Genomic DNA, 17477 nt, shown 5'->3' with positions numbered 1-17477 from the left:
GAATTCCAACATGAGTAGGGACAAAGACATTCCAGGCAACTTCCTGTATTTATACAATGTCAATTTTAAACCAGCAGATGGAGCAAATCAACAGCATTATAAGATCTGTTAGGAAATGTTAGTGTTTGGGATTGTTTTGCCTACAATAATGAAGAAACAAGAATTATTAAACTGAAACCTTCCTACAGAAAGTTACATGTCTGTGTACCTGTGGGAATTCCTGGAAAGCTCCCATGGTTTCCTGATTTCTGTCAGAAGAACCACCAATAACAATCAAAGGCCTAGAAAAGTATATTAAAAAACAAACAAAAACCCCCTGTAAGAGTATATACACATAGCATCCACAGATCTCTACAAGAATAGATACAGAATACAGAAATGGATTCTAAATATCAGAGTGTCAGCCAGTAGCCTCCCCAGCAGCTTCTGGGTCACCTGTTTTGGGTCACCAGTTTTGGGTCAATTTGGCCATATTAAGTGATTAGGATCATAGAAGTTCTAAAACCAAATCCCATTGCAGGCAATTTTCATTCAAGTTTGATAATGTGGGTGAGGGAATGACAACACGTAATAAGAAGATAAAAAGTATTGATTGGTCCAAAAACTATTAAGATGTGTGTTTATAAAGGATATTGTAACATTGCACAAGCACTAGAACTAAGAAACAAGCTAGGACACAATTTTCCAAAAAGATTATGTTTTCTTTGTATACAATTTGGAACACAGCAAATTTAGCTGGCTGAGAGCACAACTCCCTGCATTCTGTTTTTAGTAAAAACTCCAAAACTGAAAGAAACAGACAAAAAATTAACATGTCTGCAAGCAGTCCTGAACTTAAATCAATACACAGCTATGTGAGGAAGGCAGTATTACTTTATAATGAGGGTTATACATTCCACAGAAGCACATTTTTACACAAAATACAATAAATAATTTTCCTACAGTGAATGAAAACCTGTCTTTTATTCAAATTGTAGGTCAAACTCCTTAAAATGCTAAGTGCTGGGTCAACAGATGAAAGTTGTTTTATTAATCTCCTTATTCATCTGCACTGCACTATGTTGAAATATTTGGTCTATAGTTTTCTAGGCCTTTTCTCTTAAACAATTTCTCTTCAGATATGGCCTTCCCTTTTACTACATTTATCTATATAATGCATCAAGCTAAAACATCTGCAGGGTGTTCCATGCATAATCCTAAATTTAACCACCCATAAGACCTGGGGATATGTGTATCTAGATGCGAGCTTCATAACCAGGCCATTTCTGTGCCACAAATCAAAAATCTCAGTTCGAATCCCCTGGGGCAGTGAAATGGGAACTTCAGGCTGTATCTCACCTCCATGAAAAATTGTTATGGAAAAACTCACTTGGTGGCTGCTCTACGTATTTCATTCTGTTTATTTTCTCCCCGCAGCAAAATGATTATTACCATCCAGGACTGTTTGACAGCAACAAATCCTATGTTCCTCTCACTTGTCTTTTCCAAATTTATTTAAATATTTTAATGAACAAGTAACTACTTGATAATGAATAAGTAACTACTAATTCCCAATAATGAAATACAATCACAAAGCTGGTCTACTATTTAGAAAGCCAACTCCAATGGCTGTATCTTGTAAAGGTTTAGTTTTGCCCTTGAAGTTTTAAATAATTCTGACTAGAAAGAAGTTTTTCCCCTCAAGGAAATCATTGTACTACTGTCACAATATTGTAGACATTTTGACAAGCAGTGCTTATAAAGCAAGGCAAAAACAACAGTAAAGCAGAAAGACTATAATGAAACTAAAAATGGTAAGTCTTATGGATTTGCAGAAGAACTTCAGTAAACTGAAAAAAAAATTTAACTGCAATTTCAGCATGCTTGTATTTACTCCAAATCTTACCAACTATCACACTCTTTGGATTCTATTGTCATAGCCAGACTGAGGTACAAAATTTTGCTTAGAATGAGACAGGAAAAGAGGCAGCAGTATGGCAGATAATTTTCAGCGTGAAGTATCAAGAGGTTTTGCCCTTGAAAATGCTGTTTACCCTCAGAAATGTCTCCTGCAAATCCGTAAGTAAATTATATGCACACTTTTTTCTTATAATCAAACTCCTGACTGTTCAAAAGCAAGGTTTTCCTATAATTTTTTTTAGTCTAAGGTCAAATGACAGCAAAACTTTAGTCAATAACTCATTTTTTAAAAAAAGAATTTGAACACTAGAGGACTTTTTTCACAATGTCAGATTTAATTTGTAGTGTTCCCATTACTGAGCTTCCCTTGTCCATCAGCCACGGCTAATTCAGTTCCACATCACACTGCTCTGGATCACATTCTGTTCTGTGAACATATCTGCTTGGTATTGCTACAGCTTCTTCCCAAAATACCTCAGTATAGCTTTCTGAACAGCTTTCAGTGGCAGACCAGACAAAGCTGTTACATCTCAGTGAAGGATTAGGGAGTAAATACCATCCCGCTGTACATAATTTAATTCAATACTTAATTACTGCTCTAAATGTCTGCGTGGGGAGCAAACAGGGATTTTAACAATGCAGTTGTCAGTGTATTGACGTATGAGATACAGAAATTCAAAGGCAGTATGAATTTAAATTTAGGAAACACCTTTAAGGTGATCTCCACGACCATGAGAGCATTACAGGCTAATATTGACTTCATCTTCAAATACATCCATACAACCAGATGTACTGATAGATTTTCCAATATACACAAAATGAGGAAGGCCAAAACCAAGAATTTTATCCATGAGAATACAAAAAATGTAATTAAATTAATTTTAAGGTTGATAAAGGAAAAATTCCTTTCTCATTATCCACATGAAAGGGGAAAAAAAGTAAAATACTAAATACCATGAAGCTCAACATCGGAAACAAGTAACAACACACAATTATTGGAATTTTAAAGGGAAAATGCAGTTAAATTACCAGCAGTTAATGGTTGCATTTGCCATCCCACCAAGGGTGTGTAAGAAACCTGGACCGGACACTACAAGACATACTCCTGGTCTACAAAGAAAATACAAAAAAAAAAAAAAGAGAGAAAAGTAAAGTGAGCGGAGAGAACCAGAGAACACCAAATAAATAACCAACAAAAATTAGTAAGGTTACATTAAAGTTTTACTTATGTCACCAAAGCTTATGAATGGCTAGGAATTTGTATGAATGACTACAGGTAGACATGGAAATCAGAAACTATGAAGCTGTATCAATCCAATTAGAAAAGCAAGTGAACAATTATGTGCCACCCACACAGAGGTGGGCAATACTGGGCAATACATACAGGCTTATCCTAACACAGCTCCTGACTTCTTCTATCATATTTGCTTTGCCATCTAACATTTATATGCAATTTTTTTATGTCTGCAATTTTCTCAACTGCACTCTATCAGCAGTTACCAACAAAGAAAGATCATACTGGAAGAAGTGTATCTGATTCAACACAAATTTTACTGAAATTTAATTCAGGCAGAGACACTTGCTAATCCAGGTGATGAGATAAAGATGGAAATTTTTAACTAGTGAGCATTTCTTAACAGCTTTACACACTCTTTACATACCTGCCAGTCAAATATCCAACAGCAGAAGCAGCATAGCAGGCCTGTTGAAAATACTGGAGTTAATGATGCTATTATTATTATTATTATTATTATTTATACATTTAATTATATTTTGTACATAACTTTCAACAAAAATAATGAAAATAAGCAGATACAGATTATTCCCTGACTATAAGAGCATAAATATAAGTAAAACTCCATTTCACCCTTCACATTATTAGAAGTGCCCATAAAGATTAATATGAAAAATCTCAAGACTCTTCTCCACTTCTCTCTACATTTCAGGCTCCTGTTTTACAAGATATTATGTTAGGATTATTTGGGATTTGAAAAAGAAAAAAAACCAAACAGATAAAAAAACCCAACTAAAACCAGGGAAGAAAAATAAATAGAACAAAACATGAAACTTCTGCTTCCCACTGCCTTCTGGATGAACATGAACATGGAAGAGGGACTTGCAAGATAAAGACAACAAGCAGAAATGCAGCCATTCTGAATTGCATTTCAGAAATCAAGCAAAAGGTTGAAATCTCACATTGGAGAGAATAATTAGATTATTTGGGATGGTGTTTTACCAGCTGAGCTGCTGAAATACACCTCATTTCACTTTGGTACAACACATTTAAAGAAAAATCATGTTTTGAATAAAAATCACAAAAGTAACATTTACACCATGTGTTGGCACAGCTCATCAGCAGTGTTATTGCAGAGTATGTTTTTAAGCCATTCCTGTAGTGAAATTAAACATTTGGATATAAATCTCACCTGGCAAAATGACAGAATGTGATTAAGAAGTTTACAGGTGACAACAGAACTCAAGAATTCACGTGTGACATTGACCAGTCTCTCATATTTTCATACTCCTTGAAATCAGCAGGTTCTAACACTTAATGGAAAAAAACCTCATTTTGCAATATGTTTTAATTTTTAAAAGTAAGCTTCTGGCCTTGGAACCTGCCTCTTTCATGTTTAAATAGAGTGAAGATTTTAGTTATAATTGAATACTCTGGTGATAAAATGCCCACTTTGGTTCCAGCTGCCATTATTAAAGGGCCTTCACAGCTGCACCAACTCCAGCATATTGTATGCTCACAACTAACTTAGGATACAAATATCAAGAGATTGCTTTGAATATGTAATGATAATTATTAGTAAAGACTAAGAACTATCATAAACAATGTATTTGGTTAACAAATAAACATATAGCAAATGGGGTTTTGAAGTTTGGAACTGAGCTGGGTTATCAGTCTTCTAAACAATTGTAGCAATCTCTATTACCCAAGGACAGATAGAAAAAACACATGACCCTGTGAAGTTGCAACACAGCTTTCACTGTTCAAAGGGCATGTGAGTGCAGGGGAGCTGCTTCTGGCAAACTTACACCACATTACAGGCCACAGGAGACCAGCTTATGGGTATTGGTAGGGTTACTTTTACTTCATGCTTTCATCGGGTGTTTCTATTCTGCAGTTTTATGAGCTTTTTACAGAATTATTAAGGTTGGAAAAGACCTCCAAGACCACTGAGTCCAACCTGTGACCAGTCACCATCTTGTCAGCTGGAGCATGGCCCTAAATGCCACATCCAGCCGCTTTTGAACACCTGCAGGGATGGCGACTCCACCACCGTCCTGGGCAGAATGAGAACGCAAGGATGCCAACCAACAAGTACGGTGCTTGATTATTATCTCACCATGAGATTTTATTGTGTTTGAACTTGTTTATGGGCCCTTCCTATGAACACTACTAATTAAAATCTTATCACTTTTACAGGGAAAGCTTTTTGCTACATCTGGCCTCGAAATGAGGTAGAAACTCAGCCTTTGGAGAAAAAACCCTTAATTTTCCATATACCATATACAGCTGGCTTCACCAATAAAAGAAGCAGCTGTATACATGTCCTTCACAGCCAGACCAGACAACTGAGACATTTAAAACTATCACATGTACATATTGAGTATATCTTGAATATACTATATATCACCTGTCACTCTTTGCCAAGAAATGACTCTATTATTCACTGAGGACAAAGAACAAACCAAAACTCACTACAAGATGCAGCTTCATTCCTCCTTTTTGAGTCCCCAGAGAAGAGAAATCCTGACATTTTGACATTAAAAGCAGTCTTTGTGCTATTTTTATTCCACTAAGCAAAAGCAGCTCATTATTGATCAGCATTTTTTGTCTCCTTCATCTAGTAAAGACTAATAAATAGAACAGAATCTCATTTGGCAGTGCAATACAATCTTCTCTCTTAATTACAGACACATGAAGAAATTAATTTTAATCATGTTAGTAACTACAGCTAAAACTAGAATATTTGCTAAAGGGCTTACAGGAACTTAAAGATTGTGCTGAATTCCCAGTTCTTCAAATACTTAAATACACCTTTTAAACATATTTGTGTATGTTTGGCTCTCTCATATGTTACAGATTTTCCATAGAGATGTACATTCCTCTAAATTCTCACATTCTGATACAAGAGCGTAAGGAGTAGACAGCAAAAACATACAGCTTACAACCACCTGATTTAGAAGAACTACAGCAGCAATATTTTGTTAAGGACTGGGACAATCCTAAAGGTTATTAACTACCTAAATTAAGGAAAACTGGCAACTGCTATAGATCAGGTATGGAAAGCTGCTGGTCCCTCTGCCACCAGTTCAGCAGCTAGCAGTCAGTTCCCCATCTGCAGCAACCCTTGAAAACAACCTATAAACACAAGGTTATTATCTTCAACCTCAAACCACACAAGAAACTACTGAGCTTAAAGAGTTACTACTGTGGGAAACCAAACAAATGCAGAACTAGGGGCGTAACACCAAAATGCTGAGGAGCTTGGCTCTTAATTTCTGACACCTACACAACAGAGTTGAAACATACATAAATAAGATAGTCTAAGTATATGTTCATGGTTGATTTTGTGCACTTGGAAGCATTACTACTTTCTATGGTTTGCTGTTCTGTGAGCTTTTAAAACACAATTAAGGAAAAAAACCCCTATAATTATTTAAATTAACAGAACAAGTTTATCAATCAACAGTGCTCTTTGGGCACTTAAGAACACCACACAGACAGGGAAAAAAAAAAGTAAAGGAGCAGGTAATAAAGTCCTAAAAAGAATTAAAATACTACCAGCTGGAGTGAGAATGATAATACTGGGAAGTGTGTAAGCTACAGAAAAACAAAAAGCCTCAGATGAGCATCTCAAAACCTGGCAGATAATATCTGACAGTATATCACTTGAAGGAGATAACCTTTTATAATTTTTCTGTTCTCCATCACATGCTGTCTTGAAATTTTTTTCTTTTTTTTTTTTCCTCCTCTCCTTGCACCCTTGTTGGAGAATGGCATTTTTAAATGAAAGAAGATGTAATTCCCTTAACAGAAAAGGAGGGGCCACTTTAAAAGGGAAGTAGGGAAAGAAGAGCCCAAAGAAACACTCAACTCAGTGCACCAATGTTCTATTATTCCAAAATAACAGTGGCTGCTCCTGTATAGGTTCTTTAAGGGAAAATTCAGAGACCACATTATTTCTAGTAGGAAAACTTACTGGGTTTCCTTCCATTGTAAAGCACTTAAGGAAAGGGTTGGTTCCATTACAAATATATACTTACAGCTTGTTCATTTCTCATTCCCACATATTTTATTCCAACTGCCTGGGCTGCAATTGCGATTTCAGTGACTGGAATACCAACAATGCCAAACATGTATTCAATATTCTATAAAGAAAAATGTTGAGAAAAGTCAGACTGTTTTTTCCCAAAAGACAGCTTTAATAAGCATGTGCTAACAAACACAGACATGCTAAGGACACAGGCAATCTAAAACTATAATGTAACATATATAGTCACAAAGAAGGTCACAGGCCCCTGTGGAAACATCAGCTGATGTTTGCAGCTCAGCCCTCTGTGGTTGTGAAAGCCCTGAATTTTGGGAGTCTACAAGCAGTGGGTTCAGTGCCTCAATCAACGTGTGTTTAGTGCTTTCCACTGAGCAATTCTTACCTGGGATATCTCTGCTATGTCACTTTCCTGATTCTCAGTAAGTCAGCTTCCTCTACTAAAAATGCCTCATGGCACCTTGTGTTCTGACATTTCCAAAGAAAATTTAACGGCAAAAAGCCCCCAAGAAATGGCGGGGAAAGTACCGTGCCCACAGAAACACAGACCAAGAAGACTACGCTTGTCTGGATTACAACTCAATATTTTTCTATGTTTCACAGGCCAAACGCAAAGTCTTCTCCCAAGACCCGTGCCAGGCCTGCAGCATCTCGAGTTTACAGCGAGCACAGAGTTCTCGTCGCTGCAAAGGAGGCGCCGGAGGCACACCCAGCTGTCACGGAGAGATCGCCGAGGACTCGGCATCGCTCGGTGGTACCGGGGGATCGGCTGGGCTCGGGAGGGGAAGGCTTGGGAACGGGGAGGCCCTCCAGAAGAAGGGAGTCAGTGTCGGCGCGGGGAACGCCGCCCGGAGGCCGGGCCGCGCCGGGGCTGCGCGGCGGAACCTCCCTCCTTCTCTCCCGCCCTCCCACAGAGCGGCGGGGCGAGCCCTGTTCGCCCGCCCCCGGTCGGGGTGAGTCCGGCCGCGCACATCCACTCGCTGCAGGCTATCCCGGCCGCAGGCTGCCGGTCCGCGCCCCCGCGCTCTTACTTGCGCCTTGAGGGCCTGGGCGATGAGCTGCGCCCCGCTGACCGCCTCGCCCTCCATGCCGGCCCCGCTCCCCGGCCCCGCGGCGAAGGGCGCGCGCAGTGACTGACAGGCCGCTCGGCCAATCAGGCAGCGGAGGGGGCGGGCCCCAGGGACCCACCCCTGACCCCGCTGGCGGGCGGCGCGGGGCGGTGACCAGGGTAGCTTCCTATTGGCCAGCGCGGGCAGCCAATCAGAGGCCGCGAGGCGCCGCTCCTGCAGCGTGAGGCTCGCGGCGCGCGGGGTGGGGAGCGGGGCCCGGCCCGGCGGGAGCGGCAGCGGGGCGGGAGGGGTCGATCGCTCCGGAGGGGTCGATCGCTCCGGAGGGATCGATCGCTCCGGAGGGATCGATGCAGGCCCGGCCGCGGCCCCGGCGGCCTCCGTGAGCCGCAGGGCTGCCCAGTACCCGCGGCAGCCGCCCCCGAGCGCTCCGGCTGGTCAGAGGTGGCGGGCGCGCCGCGGGGCAAAGTACGGGCGTTGTGCGAGGGGCCGGCCGCGGGAGAAGCGCCAGAGGAATGCCAGACACGCAGATCGCAGCCGAGGGATGGCGCACGGCCCTTTGCCCGGCTCTGCCCGTCCCGGCTCGTGTCGCTGAAGTGACACCGGTGACAGCTTGTCCTTGCCTCACAGTCCGTGCCGCCGCCCGCTTTGTCCAGCCCAGCCGCTGACGATGGCAGCGCTCCATTCGCCCTCACGCGCTAAACAGCAACAAAACTTAGATAACAAAACACAGATGGCAAAGATAACAAAAACCTTCACAAAACCGACATTATCAAATGTATATTATGCAGCAAATAAAAGCAGTAGACAGGAGGTATCAGTGGAAGACCCCTTAAATTTCACTATATTTTATACATTTTTAAAATATGTTGTATAATATATAGCAGAATATCCACCACATCACAATCCATGGTCATCATTCAACCTAAAAAGCACTTTATTTTTTCATAGCCAATTGAATATATGCCTAGTAATCATTAATGTTTATGTTACTATTATTACTCTAGTGTTTATATTACTATTATTGCTGTTTATGTTGCTATTTATGTTACTGTACTATATGTTTGGCATAGTTTAACATGCATTTGCTGTTAATCACTCAGGAGGACTAGTGCTGTGCTACCTCACTTCAAGATTCTGCTGAGTGTAGAAGTGTGAAAAAGAAGGGTATGTGTTGCTTTTCTCTGTGTATACATCCAGGTGTGGTGACAGGTGACAGACTTCTAAGCTTCCAAAGCTGTTGAAGAGCGAGTGACTGGATGTTTTACTTCACAACACACTGAGATCAGATGGTTCTGAAAAGGTGAATAGGAACACAGGCTGCAGTGTGACTGAGAGGGAAACTTGGCATCCAAACTTGGACACCAGTCTTTTTACTCTTTGTGAGGAACTATAGCTGGAATATTGTGACTGCATGACTGTAATACTGCTATGAAATATTTATATTTGGGCGACATGATCCTGCTGAAGCTTGTGTGTCGGGCAAAGGACCACATAAATCACAGGGAAGGGACATAAAAAGAAAGAAAATTGTAAAGTATTTCAGGTAATGAAAATTTAAAGTCATGGCTCAGGTGAGGTGACAGCTCTGTAGATCCTAAGCAAATTAACTTCTCTTCAAGGAAAGGATTTATGAGATGGTGTGACATCTAGTAGTAAAAACATCCAGAGTGTAGCAGAGACACACTATTTGGAATATCAACAGCCTAAGGGCTGAGTAAACCCTATTGATATCCCTATTTTGGCTGGAAAGTTTAATACACCCAAGCCCAGCCTTGGGGCTTGTCATGGCTCTGTGTGTTAGAAGCAATCCATGAGAGAGCAGAGTCCTGTTGTTTAAGCTGTCAGAAAGGCTTTAGGGAGCACTCACACAAGTGCTTAGCCATCATCTGTAGGACTAGCAGTAATCACAACCCAGGGATGGACTCAGAGGAATTATTTTAGTTATTTTAGTTGCCCCAGGTTCAGACAGATGGGGTTGTGTTTCTGCTAAACCTCTTGTGCGTCTAAATGAGCAAAAGATTCAGATTAGTACTTTTGGCTGTTTCTGACCACCAGGAAATGAAACTTTGTAGAAAAATAAGTCCTCTCCAAGCATGTTTGTAAAATACAACATTTTGTAGAGGCTCATTACTGGTTAGTTTTTTTTATTAGTGTGTTTGGATTTTAAAAAGTCAATTTTTCTAATGCATAGCAATTCCATCTCGTGATCAGAAATTCTCCAGCTTTTTCCATCACTAGTAATGATGAATTCTAATTACATCTTAGTTGACAACTTTATTAAGGAGCAGCTGACTAGAACCCATTCCTGCCCTAAATAGGCATTTTGGCTTTGAAGAGGTGACAAGAAATAGAAAAGAGAGTTTTGTCAGTGAAGTGCAACACAGCTTGTTTATTTTCAGTATGTTCCTTAACTGTGAGAGGTTTCTCACCCCTGAACTCCCTCCTCCTGCTGCTGCTTTATATCTTCTGCTGCTTTGGTATTTCAGTTGCAAGGCTGAGCTGCACAGGACAAGGAGGCCCCTCCACTCCTGGTATGCATTGCCAAATCACCCCCCAGAAGTACCAAATGTTTTCCTCAACATGCAGAATAGCAACAATAGCTTGTCATACATCACTTTTCAAAACTGTTTAATCCATCTGATTACAGAGAGACCAAGGTTTTATTCTGCTTTCATCATACTTTACATAAATTTACCCTTGAAGGCATGTATGTATGGACACAGTGGCTTCTTAAAACTCAAGGAAATAGGAATATGTAGTTGAGCTTAGCAGCACTGAACAGCTAAGGTACTCCTGTACCTTTAGAAGTGTTACTATTACATGTTAAGACCTTTTGGTGGAGCAAACAATTCTTCTGCCTACCGTGAGCACCAAGGTTATAATTTTGCTGTCCTACATAATGCTTTTTCCATTTGCTTATTGTTAGCTACTAAGCAGTTGGTGTTTAGGGGAAAAAAAAGCAGTATTAAAGATTGTTATTAGCTGCTTTTCACCCTGGAATTCAAGCAAAGAGATATTTTCAGTTAACGTGCTATAGACTTACTTTTTTTAGGTACAAAACAACATTTAATAGAATGAATAAAAATAAGACTGTGATTAGTTTAGAATTGATCTTTTTTTTCTTGCTGAGCTTTAGAGATGTCTCTTCATTCATGTGTCTGTCGGTCTTTATTTGCATTGGAAAAATTCAGGGAGCTGTAGATCACAAAGACTGAAGGGCACTAAGAGTGCTTTGGAACTTTTTTTCCCCTTGGATACAAGTTCCCAGAGAGCAAGTACAATTAAAAAGTCAGTAACTGAACTTAGAGCTATCAATATATAGCGCCAGTAATCTCTCCTGCATGCTCTTTCAACTTCCTTGACACTTGAGATTTAATTGGTTAATGATGCTAGTGACACTGTGGTGACAAATACAGAATTCTCATGTTGTGAAAATAATTCTGAATATAAAGGCATTTCTGTAGTCTTTCTGAACTGTTGCACAACCATTGACTGTGTCAGTCCTTGTTCTAAGTCCTTTCCTAACTTGGGAAGTCAAAAGGTTACATGGGGAGCCCATATTGCAGAGAGTGCCCCAGCCTTCCAGACTCAATAATTCTTCATTTTTTTTCTAAGAAAAGCTAACTAATGCAAATTTTCTCCATTTTGTACAGATTCTTTGATTTATTTCTGTTACTATGAAAGCATTTTTAAACTTACTTATCTGTGTTGCATGGGAGGAATGCAGATCTGAAATGCACTCAACATTTTTATAAGTGTTCAAAAAAAGCTGCACTGTAGGAGAAATATTTGCCTATTTCGTATGTGGAGTTAGAATATAGTGAATTCGTAATCCATTAGGATCATGATAGATGCAGAAATATTGTCTAGTGTAATTCTCTTGGTAATTATCTGTTCCAGTGTTGATAAAATAAGTCTTATTTCTGCTTGACTGCTAAATACAGTCTCCAAGTAATTTTAGGAAATGCTACTTTTAAATACAACTCCCATCACTGAATGGGGGAAAAACTGAAAATTTGTGAGCTGCTTTAAACTTTTCTCAAAAATGTTTTGATATATGGTGAAATAATCTATGAATGAATGTTTTTTATAAAGGGAGACCAAGCAAAGATATCACTAGAACTGTATATAACACTTAAATGGTTTTGAACAGGACACAGTTGTTTAAAGAACCAGTGTAGATGGATTCAAGGTTTAGAACATGCATGTGGTCCTTCAGGAACTTAAAAGCACCAGACTGCTGAGAGCCTCAGTTACCATCCACACTTAATTGTAAACTCAAATTCCTGGCATGATATTTTTCTCAAGCTCCTCCCCCCCCAACCTGTCTGGGGTTTTTCCCCTCTAGATTTATGGCATTCACCATGGAGGCTCTGTGCTGGAAGCTGCCCATCTGCTTTCTCTTCTATCAAGTGGTCTCAGGAAGAGTGAGGAGGGAGGGGCACTACGTGGCGGCCGTGTACGAGCACGAGTCCATCCTGAGCCCGACCCCGGCGGCGCTGGTGGAGCGACGCTCCGCGCTGGAGCTCATGGGCAGGAACCTCGACATCTATGAGCAGCAAGTGCTGGCTGCTGCCAGGCAGGTGCGGCCCAGCGCCAGGCAGCACTTGTGTGTCCCCTGGGTATATATAGAGGAAGTGCTTTTTGAAGATAATCTTTCACATTTGTGTTCCCAGGCAACTAAAGCTGTATTTATATCCATAACTATGGTCTGGGTTCTCAGACAATCTGACCTGCCAGCAGCTCTGAAAAAGGAGCAGGACAATTAGCATCCCGCCTGACTCGGGCTATTCCAAGCCTGGAAAAACACGCCCATCATTATTTAGTATAGGGAAATTAATTTTCTGTTTTGGTCTGAATACCTAGCTCCTTTCTGTTTTCTTAAATTGAAGGGTTTCCTTGAACATTTGTCTTGCTGGCAGCTGTCTTGGGTTTGGTTTTATTCCAGTGCTCTCAATGGAAATTCCTGAATGTTTCTAAAAACGAAGGAAGTCAAATGCTTTGGAAATAAGTGTTCTGCTTTTAATAACTTTGTGGAACTAAAATTTTCCATTTCTTTCTCCTACCCATCATGGAATAGTTCTCAGTCTAAATATATTTAGAAGGGAGAGGGTAGTATTGCCAGCTGTTCTTAGGCACAGCCCTCTTTCCTCCCCTCCCAAGAAAATCCAGGCTGGTTCTAGTGACAGGAAGCAAGTGTTATTGACCCTACACAGAGAAGAACTGACTTGCAAATTTCAGATCTGTTGTTCTGGGAGAGAATGATTACTATTTTTATATCATTTGAAAACATGACATTATGTTTTTTTTGAGAATTTCAGATGATTAGGCAGAAGCATAATAGGAATTTTTATGCAGCCCTGCACGCAAGACACATAAATTATCACAAAGCCGTCACATAGGTAACACGTTTGAGCTGAGTTTTGAAAACTAACAGGAATTTGAGTGACTGGTGCTGTGTCTTACACAATTTGGATCTCCCTGAATTTCAGGCAGAGCCTCTGGCGTGGCTACATTTCTACCAGACTCTGAACTGCTTTCACAGTGAAGCTGTTTCTGAAATCAACACTCCCAGTGCCTTGTCCAACCCTATACTATAATGGGATTTAGAGATGCCTCTTCATGCATGTGTCTGCTAGTCTATATTTGCTTTGGAAAAATTCAGGAAGCTGTAGATCACCCAATACCTAATTAATTAAGTGATGCTGCACCTTTGACAAAGTGTATCTGCAAATGGCATCATTCTGATAAAAAATTAAGACAAGTTTTAGCATCATCAGTCTTTAACCTCAATGATGACATTCTCATAACTTGTGTGAAGGGAGGATACCTTTGGTAAGAAATTGGATGCAGTATGCTCTTATTTGCATGCCCTTAAAATGATGTCAAATGCATTGTTTTTCATGATAAAGGTAGTGTCAGGTTAAACAAGTTTTCTTTATACACAGTTACACACCTACTACATAGTTACACTTACTATGAAGTTGAAGAAAAGACATTCAAGCTACACTATTGGCAAAACATAATTGGGTTATCCTTAACTTACTTTAGCTCTTTTTACCCATGAGATCCCCCGTTTTCCTTTGCTTTGCCTACAAAACATGTCTTTGTTTTACATACAGGGGGCACAGATCATTGTTTTCCCTGAAGATGGAATCCATGGCTTCAACTTCACCAGAAGCTCCATTTACCCTTACTTGGATTTCGTTCCGCATTCACACTCTGGGAAGTGGAATCCCTGCAGGGAGCCCTATTTGTACAACGACACAGAGGTAAACGTAGGGGTGATGCCTGCCAGGGTGGGATAACCAAATGCTCCAAGTGGGAAATAGTTCAAGTTGGTTTGCTTAGGGAAGTAAGCAAGAAGTTTAACAACTCCTAGTACCAAATTTTGTTTTCATGGATGCTCAAGCTCTGCTGGTTTCATTCTTAGCAGAAGAGGGTTTAGATCCATACATGCAAGGAGATCAGTTGTGTATGGACCATCTGGGTTTGTCATCTTCGCATCCCCAACTCTGAAATGGTTACTGGTCTCTCGTAAGATCTGTTGTGTATGGTTTTAGTTTGAACAACATCGGTGCTCCTAAAAGTCACAAATTTCTAAAAATTAACACCCTTGGAATAGATTTATTTACTTTCTTCCTTCTGACAAAATAAAACTTAGACAATTTTTTTCAGACCTGTTTTAAAATAAACATCTGAAGTAACTTTCTCTCTACAAAGCTACTGGTTCCAGTAACTCTTGTCACAAAATCATCAGTGCTTTTAAATTTTATGGATATGGTTAAATGTGTTCAATTTTGAATTTCCAAAATAATAATTTGGAAAGTATTAAATAAGTCATAGGTGCTTAAGTAAAACTTACTCCATCACATTCTGAAGCGCTCACATTTCTCCATACTGTTCTCCAGGTCATTCAGCACCTGAGCTGCATGGCTCTGAAGAACAAGATATTCCTTGTGGCCAACTTAGGGACCAAGCAGCCATGTGAGCGCTCGGATCCTCGGTGCCCGTCGGATGGGAGGTACCAGTTCAACACCAACGTGGCGTTTGCCGCGGACGGCACGCTGCTGGCCACGTATCGCAAACACAATCTGTACTTTGAGGACGCTTTTGACACCCCTCCAGAGCCAGACTATGCATTCTTTGACACCCCTTTTGCTGGCAAGTTTGGCATGTTCACTTGCTTTGATATACTCTTTTTTGAGCCTGCAGTGAACCTCATCAGACAATACAGTTTGAAGCAAATTGTTTATCCAACTGCCTGGATGAACCAGCTCCCACTTCTGTCTGCTGTAGAGTTTCAACAAGCTTTTGCAACAGCTTTCAATGTCAATATTTTAGCAGCCAACATCCACCACCCTACCTTGGGCATGACAGGGAGTGGCATATACACTCCAGTCAAATCATTCACCTACCACAACATGGAAAGTTATGGTGGCAAGCTCATAGTAGCAGAAATTCCTGTGATTACTGCAGATTATAAAACTGACTTAGAGAGTAATGAAAGATCTAGAGAGAACTTACATGACTCATGCAGGACTTTTACAAGCACCTCACTGGATGATGAAGTTTGCTTTAAGGAGCAAGAAGAGACTCCTAGCAGAGTATCTGAAAAAGGAAGGGAACAGTCACCTCCTTCCTTTTATGCAGAAATGATGTATGACAACTTCACTTTTGTTCCGTTATGGGGGGAAAAGGGAGAGCTCCAGGTTTGCGCCAATACCCTTTGTTGTCACTTGAACTATCGGAGAGCTGTTCTAACTGAGGAGTTATATGCTTTGGGAGTTTTTGATGGGCTCCATACAGTGCATGGCACATACTATGTCCAGGCCTGTGCCTTGGTGAAATGTGGTGGTCTCAGCTTTAGCACTTGTGGACAGGAGGTCACAGATGCCACTGCTCTGATAGATTTCCAGCTATGGGGAAATATGAGCACCCCTTACATCTTTCCCTTGTTGCTGACATCTGGTATTACCTTGGACTTTGCTGATCACATGGGCTGGAAAAACAACTACTATTTCCTCAGCAAAAACAGAACATCTGCTGGCCTCCTGACAGCTGCTCTCTATGGACGATGGTATGAAAAGGACTAGCACAGATACTTCACTGAGTCAGAAAACAACTGCCCATATGTTCAGAGTCTGTATCTTAACAGAAATTGTTAAATAACCATATTTGCTAGAGGTTCAGGTGTGTTTTCCCATCACTGCCTGATTAGGTCCCACATTTGAAATAATGGCTCTAAGTACAGTCTGTATCCTGGCAGCTTGTGTCCTACCAGGAGTGAAAGAACTGCCTTGCAAAGGTAAAGGCTTGCTGTGATCTGGTGAGATAATTTACACCAGAAAATAACACTTCTAATTTCAACCGAATTTGTTCCTTTTAATTTAATCCTTTGCTTTTTGGGGGTCCTGGCTGGGAGTATAGACATTAATAGAATAGAAAACTATTGCAAGGAAAAAAAAAACACAAAAGAAAGCAAAGGAAGACACAAATATTGTGCATAATATGGACAAGAACATGTACACACATATAGCTTTTATGTGCTGAGGTTCTGATTTCTTGTTAGGGTGCCATGATTGGTGTTTTTTTAGAGTCAAAAAACTCCCAGTTGAAATCATTACCATGGACTGGCCACTCGGGTATCTGTAATCCTTTCACACTTTAACTGAATGTTACAAACATCTCCAGAATAGCTAATCTGGGGAACAGGATATTAATGACTGTGAAAACCTAAACTGCAGCAAGACACAATTCACAAGAAATTATGTTCAAAGAAAACATAAGCATCAAATATCAGTGGCCATGTTATGTACTGTTTGAGTACTTTCCCTGTTTAAAAGAGCAATCATTTTAAGATTTTTTAAAGACATCTTACATGTTGTTCATGAATTTATTCAAGAGGAATTAAAAAAGCACATAATAAGCTGTGGGACAGCAAGGATTTTGCATCAATGCTTCATGTGCCAGATGGCAGATTAAAACACACCCTTTTTTTCCAGGGCAATAACTAGATTAAGTGCTATAGCAGTTCTACTAGAGTGAAGAAGCTGGGAAGAGAATATTCAAAGGTTATTAATTTGGGGTTAAATTCAGACAAGTTAATTTATTCTCAAGCATTATAATTTTATGGGGTCTTACTGGCTATTATGACTTATGAATATGACTTCATCTGGGTAATGGCTGTTGAGTAATGGAATAAACACAACTGTTCCTTTGGTGA

The 17477-nt window shown here is 40.3% G+C and overlaps 2 protein-coding genes across 9 annotated transcripts in view; one reads left to right on the top strand and one right to left on the bottom strand.

The window, feature by feature from the left end:
- HACL1 (2-hydroxyacyl-CoA lyase 1) overlaps positions 1–8330 on the bottom strand; it is a 20941-nt gene extending 12611 nt beyond the window's left edge. For both annotated transcript variants that reach the window (XM_021538161.3, XM_021538160.2), the window contains exons 1-5: positions 8213–8330; positions 7177–7281; positions 3561–3601; positions 2929–3009; positions 209–281 (exon numbers count right to left, since the gene is read on the bottom strand). In XM_021538161.3, the coding sequence (XP_021393836.1) occupies positions 209–281; positions 2929–3009; positions 3561–3601; positions 7177–7281; positions 8213–8269 (357 nt within the window). In that variant the 5' untranslated portion in view covers positions 8270–8330. The remainder of the gene's footprint in view (positions 1–208; positions 282–2928; positions 3010–3560; positions 3602–7176; positions 7282–8212) is intronic.
- BTD (biotinidase) lies at positions 7491–17477 on the top strand. 7 transcript variants are annotated; one of them, XM_021538164.3, is made up of 6 exons: positions 7491–7603; positions 7785–7932; positions 9352–9415; positions 12600–12834; positions 14374–14523; positions 15163–17477. In XM_021538164.3, exons 4-6 carry the CDS (start codon positions 12604–12606, stop codon positions 16345–16347), a joined length of 1566 nt encoding a protein of 521 aa, XP_021393839.2. In that variant the 5' UTR covers positions 7491–7603; positions 7785–7932; positions 9352–9415; positions 12600–12603; the 3' UTR covers positions 16348–17477. The 7 variants fall into 7 exon arrangements, 6 of the variants coding, with proteins under 6 accessions (XP_021393839.2, XP_021393838.2, XP_021393842.2 ...); XM_021538163.3 differs by having other exon boundaries at positions 7785–7935; XM_021538167.3 differs by lacking the exon at positions 9352–9415 and having other exon boundaries at positions 7785–7935.

Source organism: Lonchura striata, chromosome 1 (assembly GCF_046129695.1).
Source record: "Lonchura striata isolate bLonStr1 chromosome 1, bLonStr1.mat, whole genome shotgun sequence".
In the NCBI taxonomy this organism is placed as follows: Eukaryota; Metazoa; Chordata; class Aves; order Passeriformes; family Estrildidae; genus Lonchura; species Lonchura striata.
Note: the sequence above shows the minus strand (reverse complement) of the source record. Positions and strands in the feature narration are given on the sequence as shown.